General features: G+C 41.1%; 1 protein-coding gene across 25 annotated transcripts in view; it reads right to left on the bottom strand.

Annotated features, from left to right (window-relative positions):
• Pias2 (protein inhibitor of activated STAT, 2) overlaps nt 1-15,839 on the bottom strand; it is a 106,479-nt gene that overhangs the window by 71,663 nt on the left and 18,977 nt on the right. For 3 of the 25 annotated variants that reach the window (XM_039097149.2, XM_063277610.1, XM_063277613.1), the window contains exon 1: nt 15,475-15,817. The exons of 20 other annotated variants lie outside the window; for them this stretch is intronic. In XM_039097149.2, the coding sequence (XP_038953077.1) occupies nt 15,475-15,477 (3 nt within the window). In that variant the 5' untranslated portion in view covers nt 15,478-15,817. Of the gene's footprint in view, nt 1-15,474; nt 15,839 lie in introns of those variants that run through there. 2 more of the 25 variants (XM_063277605.1, XM_063277608.1) reach the window with 1 other exon arrangement.

Genomic DNA, 15,839 nt, shown 5'->3' with positions numbered 1-15,839 from the left:
GTTGCAAACCCCTTCAGCTCCTTCAATCCTTTTCTAACTCCTCCAATGGGGACCCCATTCTCAGTTCAATGGTTGGCTGCAAGCATCTGCCTCTGTATTTGTCATGCTCTGGCACAAATGTACTCTTTATGTAGTTTTTCCTTAACCACCTTTCCCTAAACTGTAATATATGATAACACAGTTAACTATCCAAATTTCAAGCAGGACATTTTGTAGACGCATACCGATATTATTCTAAACTATACATAGAAAAGACAAAAGAAGGAGGAACTGCCGTAATCTTTCTCTTAAAAGAGCAGAGGGCTGGGGATATAGCTCAGTGACAGAGCCAGGTATGCATGGGCAAGGTATTCAATCAACCCTCAGCAACAAACCACAGTCAGTCAATCTATCCCAGCTTCACAATACAGATTCAGTAATCAAGATTCAAAATTGTGTTGTGTCAGGTGAAGGACAGGCAGGTAGTTCAATGGAACAGAAAACAGAAATAGAAACAGACCTTAACAAATAAGCCCAAATAATATTTGACAAAGGTGTAAAAGCTTAATAAATTATGCTGAAGCAATCAGACAACCATAGCTTCAAATGAATCACTTCTGTATTTTAAGAGACAACTCTTTTCTTTAAAGGCAGAAGGGGGATTTTCAGTATCTAGTTTAGGAAGACTACTTAGATACAACCGAGAAACAAAAAGAAAAATGACATACTAGACTTCACCAAAATTCAAAGTTACATCTTGCAAAAACAACAACAACAACAACAACAACAACAACAAAAAAAAAAAACCAAAACCCTTCATAACAATGAAAAGGTAGGCTTCTCATCAGGCTTGGATACAATCCATACAAACTACAAAGCTAATCGAGGACTAGAATCCAGAATATTCTTTTTTCCCTACCCCCAGAATATACTTAAAACTGTTATTGTTCAACAAAAAAAAAGGGGGGGGGGAGGAAACAATCCATTTAGAAAAGGTTCAAATGACACACAGACATTTCATTAATGAGAATATATAGGCAAACAGGCACATGAAAATTAACATAATTAGCCATCAGGGAAATGCAAATTAAAACCTCACTAGCATATCACTTAGATAGCTACCAGAATGGCTAAAATGAAAAACAGTGTTAACACCAAATGCTGGCAAGGAGGCAGAGAACTTAGATCAGTCAATACATTGTTGGTAGGAAGGTAAAATGCTAAAGCAAGCAACTCTGGAAAACAGTTTAGCAAGTTCTTTTCTTTTCTTTTCTTTTTTTTTTTTTTCCGGAGCTGGGGACCGAACCCAGGGCCTTGCACTTGCCTAGCAAGTGTTCTACCACTGAGCTAAATCCCCAACCCCTAGCAAGCTCTTTAAAAAAAAAAAAAAGCCAACTTACAACCATAAGACCCATCAATTACCAATTACGCTCCTGGGCAGAGAAATGAGAATTTATGTGTGCACACACATGAATTACAAACGAATCTTCAAAAAACTTTTATTCATAATAACCAAAACCTTCTAAAAAAAATTGCACTAAATACATACCCACAATTAATATTTACCTAACAATAAAAAGGAATAACTTATTTTTCACATATTATGGAGCAGATGGCACTCAGAATTAACTATGAAAGGTCAACACTGGGACTGGGAAGATATGGCTCCCAGTAACGAGCTTTCCGTATGTGTGTGGGGACCAGCAAAGGCACTCAGAAAGTGGTGGCAGAGCCCCTTGCTCAGGTTGCTGCCACATTGGCAGACTAGGTTTTATGAGACCCTGCCTCAATCAGTAAAGCTGAAAACAACGGAGAATGTTTCCTGCTACCAACCTTGGGCTTCCATGTACAGACCATGCATTGAGACTGACTGGCTAATTTGAGTCCTGGATTCCTATGTAAGGAGAAACCAGAGAAAACACTGTAGTAGACACACATACACACACACACACACACACACACACACACACACACACACACACACACGTAGAGGGAATTTTCAAAATCAAGTAAGATGATCACCCAGCAGAACAGATTCAAACTCATGTAATAACCATAACCTTAAATTTAAAAACAAAACAAAAACAATAGAATGTTAAGAAAAAACTGAACAGGCAAAAAAATAAAATTTAAAAAAAAAAAGAATAAATAAAGCCATTCCAGGGGGAGAGAATTTTCTCAGGAAGTAGCTCGATTGGTAGAATGCTTGTTTCCATGCGCCAAGCCCTAGGGTTGATTCCCAAACACTGCACAGAATCTGGGCCTGGTGACTGATGTGCGCAATTCCAGCATTCCAGAGGTGGGGGTAAAAGGATCAGCAATTCAAAATCATCTTTAGTCATACGAATTCAAGGCCAGCCCTAGACATACGAGACATTGTGTTCCATAAATAAATCATCCTGGGAAAAGACAGGCATAACTTGGTCTTGGGGAGTGTCTTAGTTAGGGTTCTATTGCAGTGAACAGACACCATGACCAATGTAAGTCTTATAAAGGACAACATTTAATTGGGGCTGGCTTACAGGTTAGGAGGTTCAGTCCATTATCAAGGCAGGAGCATGGCAGCATGGCAGCATCCAGGCAGGCATGGTGCAGGAGGAATTGAGTTCTACATCTTCACCAGAAGGAAGCCAAGAACAGACTGAGCATCCTCAGGCAGCTAGGAGGAGGGCCTCCAAGCCCACCCCCACAGTGACAAACTTCCTCCAACAAGGTCACACCTTCTAATAGTGCCACTCCCTGGGCCAAGCATATACAAACCATCACAGGAGGTTGGGGGAGGTAGAGCTGAGGAGATGGTTCAGTGGTTAAAAGTACTTGTTACCCTTGCAGAGGACCCTGATTCCTAGCATCCACTACCTTCTGACTACTGTGAACACCAGGTACACACATATAGGTAAAATACTCATACACATAAAATAGATCTAAGAAAAAAAATTAAAATCAAGATATGAACCACATAATTAACTAGCAGGTAGTCATTCCCAGTTAGCTCACTCTACCTTATATTTATGATCAAGCGAGATGTTAAGCTCTCAGCTACTGACCCTATGTCATGCCTGCCTGCTGCTCTTCTCGATGTTACTGCCTGCTATGATGGTCCCTTACTCTGACTTTGAAATTATAAGCCCCTATAGGTTGATGACAAGGCGATACATGATTGGACAGTAGAGAATGAAATGGGGACAAAGTTTTTGTAAGGCTGAAGTGAGGAGGAAGGAGGGAGATCAAGATGGAGTCCACAGAGGGGCATGGTTCAGATTTAGGTGAACGAGGTTGATTTTATCTTGTCTAGGTGGGCAGTTTATATCTTTATCAATTGGCAGTGAATTAGGAATTGTGGATTGAGAATTTAACATGTAAATCTAATTGTTAAATCACAAGATTCCAGAACTTTGATTTACCAGGCTAAAGAGGACAGTGTGTGAAAGAGATGGCAGAGTAGCCGACGGAGTGAGCGGATCTCGGGAACTGATAGAAAACGTTCTTTTTTAATCTTACCATAACAAGACCCCAATAAACTCTCCCTTCTATAAACTGCCTTTGTCACGGTGTTTTATCAGAGCAATAAGACAAAATGAAAGTATGTATTTTGTCTTGATACTAACAAGTGTTTTTAAAGTGACCATTTGGGCACCTGGCTAATGGCAGTGCCTGCCTGTAATCCCAGCACTTAGAAAGTTAAAAGTAAGGGACTGCAATTTCAGACCACCATAAGAAATAAAACAAAAGTCTGCCTCAAAGCATGAGGGACTGGATATAGAGCTTAGTTACAGATACCCCTAGCATGTGCAAAGCCCTGGAATCAATCTTTACCACTGGGGGTGAAGGAGGAAGGGAAAGAGGTTTTTTTTTAATTAACTACATATAATTTCAACAAATTCAAAAGAATTGTTATTACATAGACCATGGTCACCAGCATAGTGCAATTACAAATCAATAACCAAATTTAAAAGCCAAGTGTGGCACACACCTGTAACCCCAGCATTCAAGAGGCCAGAGCAGAAGTGAGGTTAAGACCAGCCTGGGCTGTATAAAAGATCCTGCCTCGGGGTTGGGGATTTAGCTCAGTGGTAGAGCACTTGCCTAGCAACCGCAAGACCCTGAGTTCGGTCCCCAGCTCCGAAAAAAAAAAAAGAAAAAAAGAAAAGATCCTGCCTCAAAAATACTTTGGGGGAAGGGAGAGCAGGAGTTCATGATGGCTAGAAGGATGGTTTAGTGGTTAAGAACACTTGCTGCTCTTGCACAGAACCCAGGTTCAATTTCCAGCACCTACACAGTGGCTCACAACCATCTGTAATCCTACTTCTAGTTCTAGCAAATCTGATGTCCTCTTCTGGCTTCCATGGATACTAAGCACAAATGTGCAGATATACACGCATATAAAACATCCATACACATTACATAGATGGGTGGATGGATGGACAGACAGGTTTGTGAGATGAGGGAGAGAGGGAGGGAGGGAAGAAGGGAAGGACATACGTGCGGGAATACATACATACATTCATTCATGTGCAAAACGGCTCAGTTACTCAGTAAAAGTCCTCCTGGCACAAGCATGAGAAATTGAGTTCGGATTCCCAGCATCTACAAAAAAAGTCGGGTACCAGAGCACAGACCTGTAATCTCAGTGCTGGGGAGGTGAGGACAGGGGATCCCTGCAGCTCAATGCTGCCAAACAGGTAAGCTCCACATTCAATGAGATATAATCTCAAAGAGTACTGTAGAAAGCAACTAAGGAAGATACTCATCCTCTGCCCTCCAAACACATGCACATGTGTACCTACTCAGACAGACAGACAGACAGACAGACAGACACACACACGACATCCTTAATGTTTACATGTCTTAATGTCTTAAATGTTTACATAATAAAATACTGAAAAATAATGACAAGACACTCAACATAAGAAACCAGGGGTGAAGAACAATACGTTCAGAGAACATAAAGTCAAAAACAATATTCTGAAAAGGCTTAAAAAGTTCCCAAGCTTAAAAAAAAAAAAAAAAAAAAGACTCAGGGATTCTCTGTAGAGGCCTGGCTATCCTAGAACTCTCTGTAGAGCAGACTGGACTGGACTGGCCTCAAACTCAGAGATCTGCCTGCCTTTGGATCCCAAATGCTGGGATTAAAAGTCACTGCTGCCAGGGCAGTCGACAAGCTTAAATAATAAGGGTACTTTTAAAAGGAGATGAAGGAAGGAAGGAAGGAAGGAAGGAAGGGAGGGAGGGAGGGAGGGAGGGAGGGAGGGAGGGAGGGAGGGAGGGAAGAAGGGAAGAAGGGAGGGAGGGAGGGAGGGAAGGAGGGAAGGAGGGAGGAAGGGAAGGAGGGAGGGAGGGAAGAAAAAAGAAAAAGAAACTGAACAAATTTCTGGGGTGGGGGTGAAAATTACAATTATAAACAAAATAACTGCAACAATTGGCTGAAAACTGGTCATCAATGAAAACAACAATTGTACAGCAGACTGTATTAGATATTTATGAAACACGTTATTCTAATGTCATGTGATCTTTTCTAGAAGAGGGAAGGCATATTCTATAACCAAAATGAAATTTGTACTTTGAATACAAAATTAGTTTGGAAATAATATACCCATCTATAATGCTAAAATGATTACAAAAGAGTGGTTTTTCAAAAGACATAGGAAAGGCCTTTACTAAAATTCAGTATCATTCATGATTTTAAATAATTAGCAAACCTAGAAACATTAACTTGAAAAGATTACCTATAATAAGCCTATAGCAAACATCATACTTAACTGTAAAACTTTGAAAGTACGCTCTTAAAATCAGAAACAATCTCAAGATGTGCCCCCAACCCCTTCACAGCTTCCATTCAGACTGGAGTTCTTAGCCAGCACACATTAAAGCAAGAAAAGCGAGAAAGGGGGCAAGCATAATGATCAGAGAAGTAGAGAAGGGCTGGAGAGATGGCTCAGTGGTTAGGAGCACTGACTGCTCTTCCAGAGGTCCTGAGTTTAATTCCCAGCAACCACATGGTGGTCCACAACCATCTGTAATGGGATCCAATGCCCTTTTCTGGTTTATCTGAAGACAGTATACTCCTATACAAAAATTAATCATTAAAAAAAATGGCTACACAAAGTCTAATCAAAGGTAAAAAAAAAATTTTTTTAAAGGTTTTTATTTATTTATTATATGTAAGTACACACTGTAGCTGTCTTCAGATACACCAGAAGAGGACATCGGATCTCTTTACAGATGGTTGTGAGCCACCATGTGGTTGCTGGGAATTGAACTCATAACCTCTGGAAGAGCAGTCGGGTGCTCTTAACCGCTGAGCCATCTCTCCAGCCCTAAAAAAAATTTTTAAAGACAAAATAATAAACCTAGAACTAAAGCTAATTTTTTTTTTTTTTTTGGTTCTTTTTTTTCGGAGCTGGGGACCGAACCCAGGGCCTTGCGCTTCCTAGGCAAGCGCTCTACCACTGAGCTAAATCCCCAACCCCAAAAGCTAATTTTTTACAACAGTTTAATTTAAAACTGTAAAACACAGAAAAGCACTGTAAAAGACCTAAACAACTGAAGATTACAATGTTAGATGGCAAGAATTAACAAAATGTAGGAGTTTGTTTTTGTTGTTTGTTACTCCCTAACATGGAATTCAGTACGTAGACCAGGCTAGGGTCAAACTCAGAGATCGCCTTGTCTGTGTACCTCCTGAGTGCTGATTAAAGGCTGTGCCACCACCACACTCATGCATGCATGCATTTCACAAAACCAAAACACAAGGAATCACTATAATGCCAGAAGACACTTGCAATTCTGTATCCCGCAGGGATTGACCACGCTGTTTAAAGAGTAATTCTCCCCTTCTGAGCTAAACAAACAAATGAGCACATCTATTTAGAAACAGGATGACATTAACATCTATTATTTACTTTATCAAAGTAATTGAGGGTTAGTGAGGCCTCACAGTAGAATCAATAAGTCTCTTTACATAAAGGATACAAATTGAGTATTGCAAACAAAACTTTCATGTCACCTACAAGTCCTGAAAAAATTATCCCTAATAAAACATAAATGCTATATAAAGAGTTGTCATGTGGGGTTGGGGATTTAGCTCAGTGGTAGAGCACTTGCCTAGGAAGCGCAAGGCCCTGGGTTCGATCCCCAGCTCCGAAAAAAAGAACCAAAAAAAAAAAAAAAAAAAGAGTTGTCATACTACACTGTTCAGGCAAACAAAAACCAATAGGGCACTGGAGAGAAGACTTAACAATTGAGAACACTGAGAGACCCCAGTTTGATTCCTAGCATCCCACATGGTGGCTCACAACCCCTCTAACTCCAGTCCTAGGGGATTTAACTCTTCTGACCTCCTCAAGCACTATACCCACAAGTGGTACACAGACAAAACACCCATACACATAAAATAAATAGACTTTAAAAAAGGAAGTTTACTGCAAACAACACATCCTGTTATACCTGCAAGCAGCCTCATCAACAGTTTTTCTATTACTTCATTTTCTTTTATGCTTGATTTAATTGAATTGTTATTTTGTCCATGGCCTTAGGAGCAACAGACTATTGCATATAGCATATGTAAATACTTGACATACAGCCCAACTATATAACTATGTATTAGACTATCCCACCTAAATTTATGTAAATACATTCTATAAAGCCAAATGTGGTCACACACACCTATAAGATCAGGAGCTCAGAAGTATCTTCAGCTACAGTGTCCAAGCTACATGTGACTGTACCAGGAAGGGAGGGAGGGAGGGAGGGAGGGAGGGAGGGAGGGAGGGAGGGAGGGAAGGGATCTGAAGAGATGCTTCAATGATTAAAAGCACTGTCTGCTGTTCCAAAAGACATAGGTCCAATTCCCAGACCCTACATGGTGGCTTACAACTACCTGTAACTTGGGCTGGAGAGATGGCTCAGCGGTTAAGAGCCCCGACTGCTCTTCCAGAGGTCCTGAGTTCAATTCCCAGCAACCACATGGTGGCTCACAACCATCTGTAAAGAGATCTGGTGCCCTCTTCTGGTGTGTCTGAAGACAGCTACAGTGTACTTATATATAATAAATGAATAAATCTTTAAAAAGAAAAAAACAAACTACCTGTAACTCTAGTTCCAAAGGCTCTGATGCCATCTTCTAGTGTCTGTGAGTTCAGATATACATGCAGGTAAAACACACAAACACATAAATAAAACAGAACAATATTTTAAGAAAGAAAGAAAGATAAACAGATATAGCCCAAACAACAACACCCTATGATAACTGCACAAAACTGAAATTACCTGTCAATATACTTATCAGAAAGTGACTGATGTTAGGTGATACTTGAGTATAATTCCATATCTGAGGGGAAAGGAAAGAAAAGAAGCCAAAAGTGGCAGACCATGCCTGTAATCTCAATACTCAGGAATTAGAGGCAAGAGGACCAGAGAGTTTAAGACCAGCCTGTGCTACTACACGAGACAGTGCATTAAAGAAATAAATAAAAGTTAACCATAGAAGATTATGCATCAATTCCATTCCTAAATATGGACTCAAGAGAACTGAAAGCCTATGTCCAAATAAAACTTATGCTCATGTAGTTAACACTGGTACTAGCCATTAAGTAAAAATAACTCAATGCCAAACAATACATTCACACAACGGAACAAGAAGAAACAGATTACTGGTATTTGCTACAACACAAATGAATCCAGAGGACATTATGCTAAATGAAAATGAGCCAGACATAAAAGGCCAGTAGTGTTGTATGATTCCATTGATAAGAAATGCTCAGGGTTGGGGATTTAGCTCAGAGGTAGAGCGCTTGCCTAGCAAGCACAAGGCTGGGTTCAGCCCCCAGCACCGAAAAAAAAAAAAAAGAAAGAAAGAAATGCTCATGACAGGCAAACCCACAGACAGAGTAGGTGCTATGGCCTGAGGAACTACTGCATATGACTTTTTTTGGAATAATAAAACTGTCCCTGAATTAGACAGTGATGACACTAATGTGACTTTGTGAATAGTCTAAAAGAGCACCATATTCGATACTTTCAGTGGCTTAATTTTACAGTATTTAAATTATCTCAATTTAAAACTAACTAAAAAAGCAAACATCAAACCAGGCATATTGGCATACACCATTAATTCCAGCACTCAAAAGGCAGAGGCAGTGAATTTCTGTAGTTCCAGGACAGCTAAGACTGTTACACTAAGAAACTGTATTTTGGAAAACCAAAGGGGGGGGGGGGGATAGAGACAGAGACATCAAACCCACGGAAACAAAAGCAAAAATGTTGAGGAATATGTTCAGATGATATGTCGGGAATCTGCCATTTCATCATCAGAAAAGTTAATTCATGTTTACTGGAGGGAACATACAGACCTACAAAGCAAACAAACACAAAAGTACCTACTACTACCCAGAATATCATGGTTCATTGACAACTGGAAATTGTCGTTTTATAAAAATTTCATTTTAAATTAACATATCACTTTGGCATGCCTTCATAGACAATTTAAACAAAGTATTATTAGGAGGCTGTTTTTCCTAATAGCACTGAAAACACCATGGATTCTGTCATACAGCACGTACATTAGTGTTTCCCCTGTGTAGTGGTTTGGTGGAGGGAGATGAGGACTTAGAACTTCGACATCTCATTAGCCTCTCATTCTTCCTCTATCCTAATAGTACCTAAGATTTCAAAAGTCCAGACCAGGCCCACGTATCTTCCTGTTGACTGTGGCTCAGGATATAAAGCTTTAATGGTTCTCAACCTGGGGCTCGAAAGACCTTTACATAGGGATACCTTAGACCATCAGAAAAACTGAGATATTTAAGATTCTAACAATAGCAAAAGTAGTAATAAAGTAGCACTGAAATCGGGCTGGAGAGATGGCTCAGTGGTTAAGAGCACTGACTGCTCCTCCAGAGGTCCTGAGTTCAATTCCCACAACCACATGGTGGCTCACAACCATCTGTAATGGGATCCAATGCCCTCTTCTGGTGTGTCTGAAGACAGCAACAGTGTACTCACATACAATAAATAAATAAATCATTAAAAAAAAAGAAAGAAAATAGTCTTATGGCTGGGGGTCACCACAACATGAAGAACTGTATAAAGGGTCACAACACTACTTGCAAAGGTTGAGAACCACCACCTTAGCTACTGCTCTAACCTATGCCTGTTTGCTTCCCATAGCCATGAAGATGAGATAACCGTCTCAAACTACAAGCATGCTCCCAAATTAAAAGTTTTCTTCTATAAGTGTTGCCTTGATCATTGTGGTTCTTCAGAGCAATAAAACAGAAGCTAAAACAATCTTGTAGCAAGTTAATTCACATCTAACAAGTTAAGCATCTAGGAAACCAAATTATTTCCCTGGAAAGCTTCTTATACAAACCATACTATTATAATCACCTTTGACTACACAGGCCACCTTCTTTCTTAAAGAATTCCCCCCTTCTGGGGTTGGGGATTTAGCTCAATGGTAGAGCGCTTGCCTAGCAAGCGCAAGGCCCTGGGTTAGGTCCCCAGCTCCGAAAAAAAAAAAGAAAAAAAAAAAAAAAAAAAAGAATTCCCCCCTTCCTTTCCTTCAACCCATTAGAATGGCTTCCAAAATCAAATTTGTACCATGATTCCAATACCCTAGAAATGGACAGTCAAGTGGATTCTGACCAAAGCTCCAGACGCATCATATTCTTTTACAAGAATGAAGAAAGCAAGACTAGTAATCTAGTAGTCACTTGGGACCTAAAGGTAAAACACAGAGCAGCCATAGTATGTGGCCAGTGTCTCTCTGTGAGTTGCTCACATAGTCTTGAAGAAAAAAAAAAAATCTTATTGAGCAACACCTTAAGGTTCTACAGGTGCTTTTTTGTCTCAGGGTTTCCAGTGCTGTGAAGAGACACTACAGCCAAGGCAACTCTTATAAAGGACATTGGGGCTGGCTTACAGGTTCAGAGGTTCAGTCCTTATCATCACAGTGGAAAGCACCGAGAAAGAAGCGTCCAGGCAGACATGGTGCTAGAGGAGCCAAGAGTTCCACAGCTTGATCTGAAAGTAGCCAGAAGGAGACTATATTCCATACTGGGTGGAGCCTAAGCCTAGGAAACCTCAATGTCCACACCCACAGTGACACACTTCCTCCAACAAGACCACACCTACTCCAACAGTGCCAGACCTAATAGTGCCATTCCGTATGGGCCAAGCATTCAAATACATGAATCTATTCAAATCACCACATTCCACTCCTATCCCCCATAGGCTTGTACCCACATAATGCAAAATACATTTAGTCCAACTTTGAAAGTCCCCATAGTCTATCAGTCTCAAACAGGTTTAAGAGTTCAAAGTCTCTTCAGAGATTTATGCAATCGCTTAACTGTAACCCCTATAAAGTAAAAATAAAAAAACAGATCCCATACTTCCAATGTATCATGGCACAGGATATACATTACTGTTCCAGGACAAATACTTAAGGGAAGCAAGACTGAAACCAGCTGGACAAACTCCATCTGCATCTCCATGTCTGATGTCAACACATTCTTCAGATCTTCATCTCCTTTCAGCTTTGTTGACTACAACACACTTCTTTCTCTCGTGCTGGTTCCACTGCCTGTTAGCAGTTTCCTTGACAGGTATCCCACAATTCTGGCATCTCCAACATCTGAAGGTCTCAAAAGGTAATCCAGGCTTCACTTTCACAGCTTCACACAATGGCTTCTCTGGGCCTCCATGAAGGGGCACTCCTGCCACACACGTGGCCTCAGCAACTTTCCTTGGTTGCAGAAGGATGTTTCTTAACTCTAAAGCCAGAACCACGTGGCCAAAGCTACCAAATTCGGTTGCTTGGTGGGCCTGGAACATGGGCTCCCTTGTTCAATTACAGACTGAACAACTTTCTGTTTTCCCCGGTTTCCTTCAATGCCTAAGCTTGGCTGTTCTAGAACTTGCTCTGTAGACCAGGCTGGCCTTGAACTCAGAAATCTGAATGCCTGTCTCTTAAGTGCTAGGATTAAAAATGTGTACCACCACACTTGGGCCTAAACTTTTCTTTAATTCCTTTCCATTATAGAATTTAATAAGCATCGCCACTATGCCTCAAGATCTGAATTAAAAGCTTGTGTCATTCTGCCTCATGATCCTCATCAAAACCCTGGGTCTTCCAAGTTCAAGATTAGATATGCCCTTGATATCTAGACTGTAGTTCATTCCAGATAGTCAAATTGACAACTGAAAATAGCCAACACAATCCACCTGACAACATATAATCGTATCTTCTTATATACAGATGAAAATAACCAAGTCATAATAGTGTTTAACATGATATAACTATCCCTCACACAACTGCAAACATTTGTAAATTTATAATAGGTGGAAATGTCCCTTGGGAAACATTCTTTTCACAAGACGGAAGCTTAGCTGGATGGAATTTTGCCTGAGGTCACCATTCCCTTAATTTCAACTAATATCATTAATGTGTTATCTCCTTGAACACAAAATTTAGTTCCATTCCATTTCCTGATGCCCTTTTAATCCTTGAACCATACATTTTGTATTTTTCTTTCTCAGCTTGCTATGTCTGATCAAAAGGCTCTTCTTAAGAGGCTCTTCTTAAGGATATGTGCCACAGACCTGGGCTTGGTGGCACATATCTTTAACCCCAGCACTCAGGAGGCAGAGGCAGGCAGATCTCTTTGAGTTTAAGACCAGCCTAGTCTACAAAGCAAGTCCAGGAGAGGACAGCCAGGGCTGGTTACACTGAGGGAAGAAAAAAAAAAAAAAAAACCAGAAAATAGAGGGTGGGCGAGGGGGAAGGGCGATGAAGGGGAGAGAACAACAGTACAAAGTTTGTACTAGGCTGTTTTGAGATTTTCCTTTACCAATGAAATTAATCTAAATCTCTTCTCCTTAGCCTCAGGCAGACTTCAGACAAGGGCAAAAAGCAGCCACATTCTTCACCAAAATAGCACAAAAACAATCTTTAGGCAACATACCAAAATTCTTCCCTGAAACCTCATGAGCCAGGCCCCCGTGTTCGAATCGCCCCGGCACAAATGTCTTCCATGGATCTATTTGTATGACCTATTAAGTCCCACTTAGAGCATCCCACACTTTTCTTAATCCAAGATTTCAAAACCCACATTTCTCCAAACAAAAAATGATCAGGCCTATCACAGCAATACCCCAGTCCCTGGTACCAACTTGTCTTCTTAGTTAGGGTTCCACTGATGAATGAGACACCATGACAAAGACAACTCTTACAAAGTAAAACATTTAATTGGGACTGGCTTGCAGTCTCAGAAATATAGTCCATCATCATCATGGTGGGAAGCATGGCAGCATCCAGGCAGACATGGTGCTGGAGGAGCCAACATCATCTTGATCTGAAGACAGCCAAGAGGAGCCTGTGTTCCATACTGGGTGGAACCTGAGCATAGAAGACCTCAGAGCTTGCCCCAACAATGACACACTTCCTCCAACAAGGTCACATCTACTCCAACAAAGTCACACCTCCTAAACTCCCTATAGGCCAAGCACTCAAATACATGAATCTTATGGAGGCCATACCTATTCAAACCACCACGCTTATCAAATGACACCTCCCTTCCCCACCCCACCAAGCCTAAAAAGTGAAAGAACATAACTAAACCGCAATGAGGGGATGATCTTTCTCCAAAAGATCCCTCTAGAGCAGACAGCACCAGGGACATGCTGACTACTCAACAGACTGATCCTCAACAGCTTAAATTATAGTATCCGAGAATTCGTCTACCATTTCTTCCACTGCCAAGATAACCAAAAATCTAATGTCCATAATTTCTGATTCTATATTGAATTAACTGTCACTGGGATCATCTGAATATAATCTGTACCAGAAACCATCATTCTGAGTGTCCAGGATATTTCTTCCCCTTCTCTTTCTTTCTGATTATAGTTTTTTGGCATTGGTTTGGATTGTTTGTTTTCTGTGGGGTTTTGTTTTTTGGGTTTTTTTGGAGGAGGGTCCACTGTTCTATTTTTCTTCCACTTTTATGATACAAAAAGATAGTATTTATCATTTAATTTAGTCTATAAATAGAGTAATTAGGAATCCCACCTAGTCCCAAAGGCACTTGAACAATGAAATCTAACATGGATTCAAGAACTCAAGACTCTGAAATCAAGTAACTAGTGTTTAAAATTTTAAGATTTCCTCTCTCAAACTATAATCTAGATGAAAGTTTGTCTATGTTCATTTTCTTTACAGAATTAGGAGACTAGCAATGTATATGTGAAGTATCTGAAGCAGAGTTTGGCATGTAATAAGGTGATATTAAAATGAGTATATGTCATCATCACTTCCTGTACTCAGACTGGGATAAAGTTCTTTAAATTTAAACTAACATGAGTCTGCCCTAAGCAAAACATAGTGGGTAATTCTCCCAGCATCTACTCAGCCTGCCTGCCTGCCTGCCTGCCTGCCTGCCTGCCTTCCCTCCCTCCCTCTGGAAACTCTGAGGTCAAGTCTCTGTTGGTCACTTAACTATGAATGGGGAAGCCAACAACATTACCTTTTACCAAGCACAAAGAGATGCAAAACCCAGATGATTTAGGGATGAGAAAATGAGGCTGAGCCACAAATCAAAACAGAGAAAGCAGAAAGGTCCTTTTGAGGTCCTGGTTTCACTCCAATCTGAGTACTGATGTCCTTTCCCACCCTATGTGGTTAAGATTAATTCTTCTCTTTAACCAGCAACGTTTCTAAAAGTCTAATACAAGCCCTACAAAGGTTTTCACCAACCAAATTAAAAAAAAAAAGCTACCTTCCTTGGGAGAGGAAATATACATCTGTTACTGTGCAAAAGTTAAGGTAATACTGCATGTAAAAATACCTCCAGTGTTCAGTTTACTGAAGTGAGGCTCAGGCCTGATTGTTTCAAGAGCTCCAATAAACACTTAAGACCGATATAGTGCAAATATCCTTTTCAGTCATGGTTCTCTGTATAAACTGATAAGGGATACAACATGCATCGGTATAATTTTTATTGGGAAAAATCATCTTTTCCTGAAACAGGAGGGAAAATGGTAGGCCCTAAGCGAGCTTTCACATTCACTCTTTTGTTGGTGTCCAGCCAGCCAACATCCTTTTCCCACAAACAATAATGGTCTTTAGAAAGCAGAACAGATTAAAGTAACCCAAACGCCAAACATGGCTGGGTTACCTCAACTGGTTGCAAGTTCATTTAACTTCAAATCCATACTTTGTCTCCACTTTAAAACACACACACACACACACACACACACGGTTTCTATCTGTAAACATCCCACATATGTCGTCAGTAATTCGGCCTTCAATGCAGCTCACTATACCTGGTTTAGTTTGGGATATGGTTTCTGTGAGATGATCTGTCTAGCCTCTACGTTAGACCCCGACTACAAAGGTACCAACAATAAAGTTACGAGCTTGTTCTCATGCTAAGAAACAGTTTCTCCTCGAGAGCACAAACTACATACGTGACAACACGGACTTTGAAGATTTCTTACCATGGTTACAAACCAAGTCCCTGGGTCTAAGGCGGACTACGGAAGGCGGTGTTCCCAAAAGACCGCGCTTCTCCCCACGCTGAGGGAGAAAGCGCTGGTGGGAAGAAGGGGCCTCATCTCGTGACAGACCTGCCTAGACCACAGCGGGGACAGGAAAATTCCTAAACACAACTTCGCGTTTCCGAAGGCGGTCGGTCTTTCACACAGTGCTCCGGGGTCGCCACCGCTGAGGCGAACGCCGCTGCACGCGCCCGGCCGAGTCCAGCCCGCCAGGTGTGCGGCCCGCCGCCCGGGCCATCCGCCCGCCCTCGCCCGCGCTGTCCCTCCTCGCGCAGCGCCCGACGACACGGCTCCGCCAACCGGCC

This window comes from Rattus norvegicus, chromosome 18 (assembly GCF_036323735.1).
Source record: "Rattus norvegicus strain BN/NHsdMcwi chromosome 18, GRCr8, whole genome shotgun sequence".
NCBI lineage: Eukaryota > Metazoa > Chordata > Mammalia > Rodentia > Muridae > Rattus > Rattus norvegicus.
The sequence above is the reverse complement of the archived record's forward strand: the minus strand, read 5'-3'. Positions and strand labels throughout refer to the sequence as shown.